The 13,774-nt window shown below is 49.5% G+C and overlaps 1 protein-coding gene across 1 annotated transcript in view; it reads right to left on the bottom strand.

Moving 5' to 3' along the window:
- TTC23 (tetratricopeptide repeat domain 23) overlaps nt 1-13,774 on the bottom strand; it is a 96,713-nt gene that overhangs the window by 16,499 nt on the left and 66,440 nt on the right. Inside the window, exon 8 of the mRNA XM_021680510.1 lies at nt 2,647-2,774. Coding sequence (XP_021536185.1) covers nt 2,647-2,774 — 128 coding nt within the window. The remainder of the gene's footprint in view (nt 1-2,646; nt 2,775-13,774) is intronic.

Genomic DNA, 13,774 nt, shown 5'->3' with positions numbered 1-13,774 from the left:
GGTGGGCTCATCTGACTGCAGCACAGAGAGTAGGAAGGGGAGCAGGGGGGAGATGAGGCAGGAGTTGCAGGCAGGGGTGGTGGTTGGTGGAGGGCCTTCATGCCAGGCTCGGGAGTTTGGATGGGGAATAAGAAGCTGGAGAAGGTTCTTGAGCAGAAAACTAGAAGAGAAGCCCCACACAAGTGTCTTAATCTGTGGCAGAGTGACCTTCACTTACATTTTACCTTAAAAGCCATTGTCCTTCCCAAAGATCACCTTCCTGCTAGCACAGGGCTCTAGCCCATGTAGGGGCAATGACCGCATCTGGGGTGGTCTGAGCACAGGGCCGTGCTCATGCCTGGGACTGTCCTCGGGCCCAGCCTTGTTGGCCACCTGCGAGAACCCACAGGGAGAGGGCTGCAGCCAGGGTGAGCACTGTGCAAGGCTGCCACGTCTGGTTGGGTGGGTTGTGTCATGCACAAGGACAGGAGAGCGAGGACAGCTGAAATCCAGCCTGTGTGCCGCTCTGCAAGCAATGTGCTCTGGCTCGAGGGGCATCCACCTGAGGAAGAGGCAGCTTTTTCTATTCTTACCAGGGCACCAGAAGGGCTGGCAGGGGACAGAACGAAAAGAGCCAGATTGCTAAAATCTCTGAGGGAGGTAAAGGGGAGCAAGGTATATCTCTAGTTCAATACCACTGATTTGGGTGACTAAGGCAAGGGAGGTGAAGTGTGGCATCAGTGACAGATACCAGGGCAGGAAGCCAGACAAAAACGGGGGAGAGGGCGGATGCCCTGTGGTAGCCAGAGCAGTCAGGCAACCCACAGCCAAGCATCCACCCACCCATCTGCTCATGGCTCCCCACCGGGAGCAAGAGGGTCCCTGCTCTCACGGAATTCGGTCCAGTCAGGGGAGAGATGGTACACATCCACACATAACTTACTCTTCTTATTATATTGTTACGTTATTCCTATACCGTGCTTATCATATTTTTTTAATTATTTATCTGAGAGAGAGAGAGAGCGAGCGAGTGCATGTGTAGGAGGGGTAGAAGGAGAGGGAGAGAGAGTCCCAAGCAGACTCTGCGCCCAGCATGGAGCCCAACCTGGGGCTCGAACTCATGACCCCAAGATCATGACCTGACCCGAACCAAGAGTTGGATGCTCAAGCCACTGTGCCACCCAAGCGCCCCTTATCCTATTATTATGTCAAAAAGGATTCTATACAATAATGGGAAGAATCTAATGAAGACTGGGGAAAGGAATTAGGCAAGCTGATGAGTCCTCAAAGATGGATCTGCATTCGCCAGGTGATCAGTGAGGAAGAGCCTCCCAAGAGCAGGAAATGAAAGCTGACACTTCCTGAAAGTGAGGATTAGAAAAGGCCAATGTGGCCAGAACAGATTGAGGGAGGGGGGGGAAAATAAGACCGGAAATGTCAGCAGAATCCAGATTGCGTTGAAGGTATTGTGAGACATACAGGATTCTGATTTATTTTAAGGGCACTGAGAAGCCATTGGAGTAATTTGAAAATGGGGGTTCACTGACCAGATCTGCATTTTGAAAAGATCACCATCACTTCCTTATTCAGAATGGATGAGGAAAAGGCAAGAGTGGAAAAGGTAGCTGGGGGACCAGAGTCTGTTCGAGTGGTCCAGGCAGGAGGTGATGACTGGCAGAGGTGGACATGATAACCAGCACATTCTGGAGGTAAAAGTGACTGCTGAGCTGGAAGGTGTAAGGCATGATGTGGGCAGACTCCCCTTCTCCCCCTCCAGACTTCTGACCTGAGCGCTCTCCACAGAACTTCTCCAGGTATTCTAGAAGCTGAGGCCCCTGGAAGGCCCCTCTCTACTTAGTTGGGTGATCCAAAAAAATATGGAAACTCCATTTGTTATGGTTACTGCAGTCCTACTTTGGCCTGATGAACATGGGTGCATCTAGATTAAAAACTCACGTTCCTTAAGCTCATATCAATTGAGAGAAGGATGAGGGGTTAAGGGCTAGGGCAAAGCTGTAGGGGAGGTCTACAGAACAGCAGAGGAAATACAAGCTTTTCATCTCAAGGATTTGCCTTGATAGGTTAAAGTTGAAAAAAAAAATCTATATAAATTAAGCCACAGCAAGTGGCTTTCTGGTAACTGTTAGGCTTTGCATGGAATAAGTTCCCAAGAGTTTAATTACCAGTGAATGTAAACTCTGGGTCTTGTTCCATTTTTACAAACCATAAGAAAAGCATGCTTGTCTGGTTCAATGGACCTTGAGCTGTAACTTCTGTGCTGTGTAGCTCTCATTAGATATGTAAATTCCTTCCATAACCCAAAATAAGGAGAGAGGAATCAGGCCCGTTAACTGCCACCCTCTATCCTAGCCAGAACCACAGGCTGTGAGAAGCAGGGTTTGCCCACTGGGTTTTCAAGGTTTCTAGCCCTTTAGAATCCCTTGTGGGCAGTGGGGGGCCATGTCATCTACATTCTTATAAATAGTTTTCATTTCCCAAGACTGAGTATCTGGGAGCTGCCTAAGAGAGGCCACCTGGGTTTATTTATCCCTAACCCTATGGGAGCCTGGTACATGCCTGAGGCTTAATGGATGCTTGCAGGGTGAAGGAGTAGCACTTCAGATATTAACTCATGTAAACAGTCAACTCTGGGCCAAACTCACTTACCTCTTTTTGTCCAGTGACTTGTAAAAAATGGCAATAATCATCTTGAATTGAAAGAAATTTGGCTTTTCCCGTCCCTTCAGCATCCTTAAGATTAGCCATGCTCTCTTGAAAATACTTCTCGGCCACATCTGAAGAAAACCATCAAAACAACATTTGAAGATCGCTTGCAGAGTTGAAATGGAAACAGGATAAATATGCTTTTAGCGGTGGTGAACTATTTGAAAATAGTGAGTATTTAGACAAGAGGACCTAGTTAATGTGCCTGTTTTTCAGAAAAGATTTAGGTCTCAGAGGGATACGACAATTTCCTTTCCTTGGTTTTCATACATTTTAGCTCTTCCAGCAATACGGTAAGCAAAGCTAATGCAAACGGGGAAAATATTCCCCAGACCTGAACACACTGGTAACGTTTTCAGGTTGATTAACCATTAATTCTTCCTATAACTCTGGTTGCTGCCCACTGAGGGTATGGCTTCAAGGATCCACTTACTTTAATGGACTCTGTTATCTTAGAACCTAGTTTTACAACATGAAAATTTGGGAAAATATGGCTGACATGCCACTGAAGGAAGAAACCCGACCATTCCAAACACATAAACATACTGGTCATAATATAATGGACATATTTTTAAAGGTATGCCAACCTTGAAAGCAAGAAAAGGAAAACCTCAGGTATAGAAAATGAAGAAGGAACTAGAAGCCGGAGCATGGTCCATGAGGGTATTAGAAAACAGGTATATTCTATAAGGATGGGGACTAGAGATGAGGCCTGAGGACTGGGTGTGGTAAGAAGATGGAATAGAACAAGCCAGTGTGGTAGGCAGCGTTCTAGGATGGCACCATATGCCCCTCACCTTTGTCTAATCCCTCCCCTGTGATGATGGGTGGAATTTGCCGATATGATGAGATATTACTCCTGTGATGAGGTTTTGTGATATGACATGGTTGAATTTAAGAAAGTGAGATTATCCCTTGGGCTTAACCAATTCACCTGAGCCCTTTAAAAGCCGAGTTTTCTCCAGTCGGTAGCAAAAAAGGCAGCCAGAGGGCGCCTGGGTGGCTCAGTTGGTTGGGCGGCTGCCTTCGGCTCAGGTCATGATCCCGGAGTCCCGGGATCGAGTCCCGCATCGGGCTCCCTGCTCGGCGGGGAGCCTGCTTCTCCCTCTGACCCTCCCCCCTCTCATGTGCTCTCTCTCATTGTTTCTCTCTCAAATAAATAAATGGAATCTTTAAAAAAAAAAAAAAAAGGCAGCCAGAGAGATTCAAAGCATAAGAGGGATTTGACAAGGAGGTTCTCCATTGGTGAGATGGAAGGAACCATGGTGTAAAGACCCAAGAGTGGCCCGTAGATGCCGAGAGAGGTCCCTGGCCAATAGCCAGCAAACAAATGGGGATTTCAGTCCTACAACCGAAAGGAAGTGAATTCTGCTAATAATAGGAACGAATTGGGAAAAGGACCCCATGCTCCAGAGGAGAATGTAGCTGGCCGATGGTTTGCTTTTAGGCTGACAGCTTGATTTCAGCCTGAGCTCGATTGAAGCCAGCCTTACAGGGCTAGACTTCTGACCTACAGAACCGAGTTAATAAACGGGTTTAAGCAATCATCATTGGTTATGCAGCAGAAGAAAACTAACAGTCAGGAATCCCTACAATGGAGATAAAAGCAATTGTATTGGTCTGAGGTGAGGCCCCGTGGTTGTCCCACCAGAGGCCATCCAAGGCTAGAAAAATAGCATCTAAAACGGGGACACCATATATGGGGCAGGCACACATGTGAAGTCTGAATCTACAACAACTACTTGGTTTGGAAATTCTGAACCGAGAAATTAACTAGGAAGGAGTCTGAAACTGGAGAAATCACAGGGCTCCAGCATAGGGGTCAGCAAAGTTCTTCTGCGAAGGACCAGATGGTAAATATTTTAGGCTTTGGAGGGCACATGGGCTCTGTCTCAGCTATTCAACTCTGCTGTTGAGGCACAAAAGCTTCCATAAATGAATGGTAACACATAAATGAATGAGCGTGGCTGCATACAGTGGCCAACTGGACATTTCCTCTTGGAAATCTCACGTGTATCATGTAGCGCAAATACATACGAGCAAAAAGATAAAACATAATCTTCTGCTTCTTTCATTTCCTCTGCATTGGCTTATTTCCCCTTTATCACCTCCAATTTTGTATTTGTGCATCCTTGCTATTTTCTTGATTAGACCAGCTAGTATTTTCTCTATTTTAATACCTTTTCCAAAGAATCACCCCTTGAATTCATTTTTCTCATACTGTGATGTGAGTGTCAGGTGCTTCCAAAGAGGCCCGTATGAAAACAGCATACCAGAAGTCACAGAGGAACAGAAATTGGGTCAGCCTATGCAGAGAGGGTGGTTGTTCCTGAGGCTGCACTCGGGAGATTGCCCGGGTTCGGGCTTTGGCTCTGCTGCCTAGTTCTAGCTGTGTAAGGACTAGATCTCAAAGCCCTCATCTGACCTCAAAGCCCTCATCTGAAAAGGGGGAACATAACACTAGTGCCTTCTTTATGGGGTTGTTGTCAGGAGTAAATGGGTTCATGCATATAAACAACTGAGGACATGCCTAACACCTAGTCTGTGCTCAATAAATGGTTATCATTTGAATTCAGGGACAGCTTTGAGGATCGTGGTTATGGACCTCTCTCGCTCATGCAAGGCTGACCAGGAGGGACACAGGAAACAGAGGTGGACATTGAGACATTAACAGGACGGAAGCACTATGAAAAGAAGAGTGCTCAAAAGGCACAGAAGACTGGGCTCATCTGCACCTCAGGCACACCTCGAGAGTTTTGAGAGCATCTGAAATTCACCCTGAGCATGCTGGGTCTCAAGAAATGATTCAAGTATACTCCATGTGACCTGTTTTAGAAAGGAGACACCTGAACAGTGTGTCTATCGAATCTAGTCAATCAAGAGAAAAGTTAGGTCTGAGAACAAGTAAGTTTCATTTCTCTGCAAGATTTACTTTGCTTGAAACCTAGGCCGTTGCCGGAAAGAAGCAGGAATTCTGCTGTGAGGTGAAGTCTTCTGGAGAGGTCTCAGTGCCCCACTGCCCCCCCGAGTTTGTAGCGAGACAGAAGTTGATTGAATGGGAGTCCCCTGCTCCTTTCTTTCAATGGGCGTCTGTCCACTGCTAGACCAGCAGGTGGACTTCTAGGCTATTTACTCAGAATTTTCTCGTGGTAGGAGAAAATTCTGCCAAGTAGAAAATGTCTTTACTTGTAGCGGACTCACGGGAGAAAGCATTACAGATTTAATGCGCAAACTAAGTATCAATTTTGGCTACTTTGATAATCTCATCACAGCAAACGTGGGGATGATGTGGCATTTATTTTGTTGATTTTAAAAGCATTACAGAGATGAACATTCCAGATCTAAAAATTAACAAGGATATTCAGGAGTGGAGTACTCTTGCTATTTTAATTTTCTGTCTAATTGGGAATTAACCAAAGAATGCGACTGAGCCCTTCTTTAAGACTAGAGATCTTTCATGAGTCTCAGCCTTGTTCCCCTGAGATGAGCCCTTACCATAAAGACTGGCAGATGTCAAGCGTGTACGAAGGAACTGGGGCTGGACAAGCAGGGACTGAGTTTCCAGACCCTGGGCTTTGGCAGAAGTGGTGCCCTACTCAGATAGAGGAGGAGGCAAAAGAGATGGGAAGCATTTCCCTCGCCTTCCTGAGTAAGGAGCTGGTCTCTCAGACACAGGAGGACACAGCTGCACTCGATACCCTTCTAGCCCCATGTCCTGCTACCTCTTGGTATCCCTTCCCCCAGCAGTCACATGCTGACCAGCTGCAGGTCCCCTAGACCCCAGTGCCACCTACTCCTTTCCGTTAGCGTAGCTGATCTCACAAAGATGCTGGGAGAGAGGGAGCTCCTTGGCCTAACTCAAACCAGTGCATAAATGGCTCAACCTCTAACGCAGGGAGGCCTATTCATACTTTCCAAAGAGGATGCTTGTTAGCACACATGGATTTCTGGAAGAGTGAGTGAGAGTGAGGGAAGAAGGAAGGGAGGGGAAGGGAGGAAGGGATTTATTACTGAAACAAAGGCAGCAGGGTTACTGAAGTGAACACAAACCAGGGGTGGTGGTGGACATCGGAGATGGGCCCTGCCCCGGAGTCTGCCCTCTGAAGGTGCTGCCTGCAAGGTCGCTGGTCAGATGGGGTGAGGGTGGGGGAGGGGTTCTCTGACGGTTGTTGGCCCATGTAAGTTGGCCACATGTCAGGCATCCTGTCAGGGCCCTTGTAGATCAGAAGAGCCTTGAGTCTGGGAACAGAGGAAGGTATTGGGCATCCACTGTGGGTGCCTTCCCTGTCTCTAAATTTGAAACTACTTTTATCTTTACCTGGGATACAGGAAAACTCCTTTACTGTAAGACCCTCATGTACTTCCCTCACCTAACCCCCAAATCAAGTTTCTGAACTGGGAGCCACATGATCTGTCTTCACGGGGAGAGCAAATCTGTCCTGTTACTACAGCTAAGGAGTGACTCCCTGATGAGCAGTTTGTTCTTCTGGGGGTGGGCACCCCCCCTGGAGGTCCATGGTGGGCAAATGATTTCCAGAGAGATGGAAGGTCAAGCAGGGTGAGGAGATGCTGCGCCCCAGCACGGACCTGGTGCCCTGAAGCCGGGCGTGGGTTCACACAGAGCCAGCCATTTCAGTGAGCTCACAATGGCCACCCCCAACTTTGAAAACCGCTTCTAGAATCATCTGCAACCTGATGCCTGTGGCCTTGGCAGAAGATGAGGTCATTTTCTAAAGCACAGAAGCATGACTTAGCGTGTGAATCTGAGCCCTGGTGGCACAGGTGTCCCAAGGCCATGAGTCCCCTCCCGTTTCCACTGCAACACAGTGCTGAGGCTGTCTGTGAGTGAGCGCGAGGGCCAAGTGTGGCCCAGTGGGCAGGGGGGCGTAATGTCTCCTGGAGGCCCTGCCGGACTCTGTTTGGTTCTATGTTCATATACAGGCAAAAACAACAGCAACAACAAAAACAAAAACAGGCTTCGTTCAAAGAGCAAGAGGAATGCGGGGTCACACATTGACACGCTGGAGGTTAAGAGGCTTTTAATTAAAACAAATTCCAGTAACTCTGGGCTCATTTTCCTGAGGCCCAAAGTCCTAAGGCAAGAGCTGAACAGTGAGGGCAGCTTTCATTAAGAGGGAGGCCTACGTGTACAATGTGACGATTATCTTTTGTTAACAGTCTTGGGAAAGAGTCTGTAGTATGTACTCACAGCAAAAGCATTAAGGACCGCAGGGAATTTAGCCTGACATTAACCCCAGAGGACCTCCGTCACCCAGCAAACAAACAGACTGGACCCATTTAGACCCTGTTGGGGGCTGCTACAGGCCCTGCACAGGCAGCTGCCCCGAGGCCACCGACCAGCCCTGGTGGGAGTGGGGGCACTGAGGGGGGTGAGGACTTAGGAAGCCCAGGTCAGGCTCTGTCCTCACCTCAAGGCCTTTGGTGGTCCACACGGAGACCCTCTTTTTTTTTAAAGATATTTTATTTATTTGACAGAGAGAGACACAGCGAGAGAGGGAACACAAGCAGGGGGAGTGGGAGAGGGAGAAGCAGGCTTCCCACAGAGCAGGGAGTCCGATGCGGGGCTCGATCCCAGGACCCTGGGATCATGACCTGAGCCGAAGGCAGACGCTTAACGACTGAGCCACCCAGGCGCCCCGAGACCCTCTTTGGGAAGAACACTTTCACAGGCCCTGGACACGGCTTCTGGGAGAGGCACACCTGCTGCTCACTAGCTGTGTGATCCCAGGAAGTCCAAGGCCGTCTCTGGGGGGCAGGTTTGCATCAGTAGCGTGAGGTGACCAAGATGGCAGCAGGCTGGGTGAGGCTTGAGTGGGAGAGCATATATGAAGTGCCCGCACAGTGCCAGGAACCCACAGGCCCAGTAAGGGGCTCGGTCACCGCGGGGATCTGCCTGCCTCCAACATCCCTGCCACCAGGAAGCTGACCCCATGCCTACCTCCCCACCACTCACAGTCCCACCCACTAGTGGCCACCCAGGGGTGGTCAGGTATCCAGCAGCCTCCAGCCCCTGTTACCTGTCTTAGTGAAGTATATATGTTTTCCAGAAGTTGCCCTAAAAACCCTTTTTGAAGCCAAGTCAGGGTATAAATAACATAGGTTTTTCTGAGAAGTTCTGAACACAAATTATTAGCCAGTAGAAGAGTGAAAAACAGGATATCACAGAGGGCATGTACTTCATCTTCCCTAGCAGAGGAGTGAAGCCACAGACTTTGTTCTCAGACACAAAGATGAAAGGCAGTTTGTAAGCTAGGCTTGATGAGGTTTCAGTTTGCCCCAGGTTGTCCCTTCGTGAAGAGAGACCAACAGCACAGACTTGGAGAGAGAAAGAGGCCACCCCTTCTAATCCTCTGCTGGCCCCAAGAGCGGCCGACCCTGCAGCCCCCACCTGTCCATTCTATGGGCTCCCTGGACTTCTGGGGACAGTGTCACTCACTCTCCAGTTCTGGAGTGGGCTAAGTAGTCTGTGCCTGGCCTCTGTCTAAGCCTTGCTTTGCCTCTACCTTGCAGAGTGACCCCGGACACGCCCTGGCCCTCAGTCCTTTAGATGGGATGCGCAGTAAGGTACCTTCCAGAAGTTTCCGAGACTGGGCCCTACTAAAGATGGTGGGAGACAGGGTAAGGGTTCTTCTCTGGCCTCACCCAACTTGCTCTCTGCAGCTTCCCCTTCCTCACCTGGCCTCTAGAGCACAGAGCAGGCGTGGATGCTGACATCTGCTTGCGGAGCTCAGAGGCCGGCCAGGCTCAGGCTGGCTGGGCATTTTGTAGCAAGAAATGGGCCTTGCCTAGGAGCTGAGGAAAGGTCTCTCAGAGCACACGGGGCTCGAGGGGGTTTGGGAAGGCTGAGGAGGAAGGAAGATGGAGAGGGAAGAGTGAAGAGGAAGGGAGAGAGGTGGGTAGGTGTGGCCAGCCATGGCTTACACTCATTTCCACCAGCAGGGCTGTACCACAAACCCCACCCAGAGGCCTCCCCAGGCTGGAGGTGGGGTGAGGGAGCCAGCTGGGGCAGCTGAAGAGGGCCACGGGCAGGTGAAGGCCACCTGACTGTGGCTGCTCCCGGGTGGCCAGGTTACCACCGTCAGGAGTCCACTGGAGCTGGGCGTGTGCGTGTTCCAGAGCCTGTCTGACTTCCTGTCTCCATCGGACACACAGGGCCCAAGGAGCATCGATAGCCCAGTGGGTGGGGAGTGGGCTGGGGGTGGGGTAGGACCCAGCAGAGGGGCAGGCTGAGAAGGCAGGCCACAGGAGGAAGAGTTGAGAAAAAGGAGGATCATGGAGGTATATAAAACATGAGACTTCCTCAAGAGGCAATGCCTACCTAGCTTCAGGTACTTCTATATTTTACGTCTACTGTGCAAAATGTGGGAGATTAGGGTAAGTGGGGGCCAGGGAAATATGTATCTTTGTGCATGGGGAATTACAGCTTGGGAATGCACCCACGCTCATGAGTCTGGCTCCTATAGCCAGGGATCCCACCCCCGGCCCCCAAGGCTCTGCCAGGGCCCCTTCCATCCTGCTGGGTCCGGACCCTACAGAGCCCAGGCTGTAAATGGAGCCACTTCCAAACAAGGCTGCCTGTGTGCTCGGCAGCCTCTGCCTCTCAAAGGTTTACACTGAAATGTACTTGGCTTCCGCCCATTTCATTTTAATATCCTTTAGGAGAAGAGTTATGAACGCAAGGCCAATGGCCTGAACACTTAGCAGGGTTGGGAGAGCTGTTAATACCAAGTTTGTCTATGGCCGCTCCGGGAAGTGGGCCAGGCTCAGGTTAGTGACATTCCAGGAGCCTGAATTGGAAGTCCTTATGCAATCACAGTCCTTCGTGACTTCTAGGGCAGTTTTGTCTGCATAAGGAATGCAGGAAAGGCACAGGGCAAAGGGATTCGCTTGAGCATGGAGCCTGAAACATGCCAGCTTCTTGGCCAGTGGCATTTTGTTTGTCAGAGGGCAATGCCTTCAATGGGCATTTATCGAGCAGGCTATGGAGAATCCCCAAATGAGAGATTTTTCTCATTAATGATTCTTAAAAAAAAAAAAAAATCTGTACTCTACACAGACAGGTTTAAGCACAGGGAAGCAGAGCTGAGGTCCCCATGCCTGTGGATTTCCATGTTATTGGGTGGAACATGCAGATTTGCTCCCAGGGGATCTGGCTGGGATTACTACACTCAAAGTCACTAAAGTCCAGATCACAGTCCTGCCGTCCTGGGGGAAAGCCAGCCAGTGTGTGTGTGTGTGTGTGTGTGTGTGTTGCGGGGGTGGTCTCCCCTTAGCTCCCCTTAGTTGTCAGACAAAGGTAAGTTCCAAATTCCCTCCTTTCCTTTCTCCTTGCTGGAGGCAGCAGAGGCCTGGGTGGGTTTCCCTCATTCCCACTGTGGGGGGCATTGGCCTGTGAGGGGGTCACAGAGAGATGACTAGAAAACCCAGACTCCCTGAAAGACGGTGGGAATGCGCCCGCCCACTCCCACTGCAGCTCCTGGCTGGGCAGGGCCCAGCTCATTCCTGCTTCCAAAGGCACCCTGACTCCATGCCTGTAACATGGGTTCCCTCGGCCCACACCACACTTAGGTATTGTGGGTAAGAGTCAGAACAAACTCTGCATCTCACGATGCCGGACGATCAGTTGATTTGCCACAGCCTTTTCCACGTTCGCCACCAAGGAAACCAGGATTCTGACAGATGCAGTTTTCAAACTGGTGAACACAGTAGGAAGAGTTTGGGGTTTCTCCTTGCTTGTGTTTGTTTCTAACGTGCCCATTTAGACGGCTTGAGGCCTTAGGGACGGGGGCTGGGGCTCCTCTCTGCACCTGTTCCCAGGATTCATGTTGCTGCCCGACAAGCAGCTGTTCTGATCCCACGGTTTCACTGCCCAACCTCACTTAGCACTCACTCGCCTTTAAGGCTTCAGTAAACTATCTTCCTAATGGCATCAAGGTGCAAGCCATTTCCACCGTCTTCTGATTCGCAGAAGCTGAGCCCGAGAAGGGCTCATCTAGAGGCACCCTACAGACGGAGAGGGACTATGTCCTTTTTGGGTAGAGCAATAAGTAGACAGAATATAGATGGATGGACCGGGCAGGGATGGGGAGCTGGCTGTGTTGGCTCACTTGTAAAATTCAGGCTTGTGAAAAGGATAAGTGAGCACGTGTGTGACAGTTCCAGCATCTGCAGACAAGGCCAGCTCGATTCCTGCTACTAATTGTTACTAGTAAAGCTATGCTTACCATGATTCCTGCTGTCTACATTTCTAGCAACCAATCCACTAAGCCTCAAGCAGAAGTGACCCCCTTCCCTAGTCTGTAAAGCCAACTGCAGCTCCCTGCTCCTGGGGGGAAGTTTTCTTCTATCTTTACACTCCTCTTGTAGTTCAAATTCTCACTGGCAAGGCAGCTTGCGGGGTTCAGGCTGCCAAAGACGGAGGAGGAACCGAGAGCCCGTGTGTGTTCCTGGACTGGCCCCTGCCCCCTGGCTCTCCCAACCCATCTCTCCGGGCGGCCTCCGCTTTTCTAGTCCTTTCTCTGTCCCAAATGCTGCAGACTCCTCGGCGGGCCTAAGGGGTGGAGGGTGGTGGGGCAAGGAAGGAAAGGTGGTGTTTGCAGACCTTTTAATGTAACAAGGAGGTCAAGAGCCTAGGTCCAAATCTGCTAATCCCTGGCTATGCACCCCTAGGGAAACTGCCTAATCTCTCCATGCCTCTGTTTCTCCACCAGAAACTGAAAGTACTTATACCAACCTCATGGAGATGTTGTGAAGATTAGCTGAGTTAATAAATGTAACTGGTTAGAACCATGCCCGTATGAACCATGTAAGCATTAGCTGTTACTACCATTATCACTGTGTGAGGTCATTAAATTCTCACAGATCTGATTATGGTATCACTGTCATTCTCAATTTATAATACCCACACTATATTTAGACTAAAAAATATAAATAAAAATATAGGTATATATATATTTGGATTGTCTGATTCTGTGAGTCATGCAAAGCAGAGTGGTCTAACTTTGCAGTTAGAGGGAAAAACATTTCAGGACACGAGTTCTATCAGTTCTCACCCAATCCATACATTTTTTAACTAGCTGAGATGCTGGCAAATGGGAATCCCTCTAGGCATAGAGGGTCTTTGGGCCTTGGTTTCATAGCTGTTTGGTATTCTCTCTCTCTCTTTTTTTTTTTAAAAGAGAGAGAGATTGAGAGAACAAGTGGAAGGAGGGGCGAGGAAGAAGCAGACTGCCCACTGAGCAGGGAGCCCGATGCAGGGCTCAATCCCAGAACCCCAGGATCATGACCTGAGCCAAAGGCAGCTGCTTAACTGCCTGAGCCACCTAGGCGCCCTTAGCTGTTTGGCATTCTCTTGGGAATACGCAAGGCTCCCCGATCCCTACCCTACCAGTTTAAACGCTCAGAACCCTCTGGTTGTCTGAAACCCATGAGGCCCTGAGGAAAACAGGAAGGTTCTGACAAGCATTCATCATACACCCGCTCTCCGGGTCAGAAGTTATAGGTCTGGCCCTCACACTGGTTTTGACCCAGAGTCTGAAACATATTTGAGCTAGTTAGCATCAATTACACATAAAAATCTAGATTTCTGCCTTCTCTTGAAAAAGCAGATCTGCCATAGAAGCCTGCCTTCCACTTGATGGTAATGGGCTAGAGTGAGAGACCGTTGCTCACTTTCCATAGGGTATGGCTTCTCCACTTTGCTACAGTCCTCAGCACTCCGTATTGTCTTGCTGCTGCTACCGTATTGTCATGACTGTCTGTGTCACTCACACGGCTTACTTGGTTCCTACAGACATGTAGATTTGTGACTCCTGCTAGTCTAGGGATTCCCATAAACCTGCATTGGCATCTTAACTGTCTCAATAGCTGGGACTGGAAGGTTCTTTTCCCCCCATTAAAGAAATTTTAAGCCCCAATAAGCTGGTCAAAAAACTGCTAGCTTTTTGAAGGCTTTGAAGTTGATTGTTATATATGGAGTGTTCCAGAGAGAGGGGATCTGAAAGTTTGCCGGCCTTCTCTCTCTACCCCTAGATAGGTTGCTCCAGCTCTG

This window comes from Neomonachus schauinslandi, chromosome 9, assembly GCF_002201575.2.
Source record: "Neomonachus schauinslandi chromosome 9, ASM220157v2, whole genome shotgun sequence".
Classification (NCBI taxonomy): Eukaryota; Metazoa; Chordata; class Mammalia; order Carnivora; family Phocidae; genus Neomonachus; species Neomonachus schauinslandi.
This window is presented reverse-complemented; position numbering and strand designations above follow the sequence as displayed.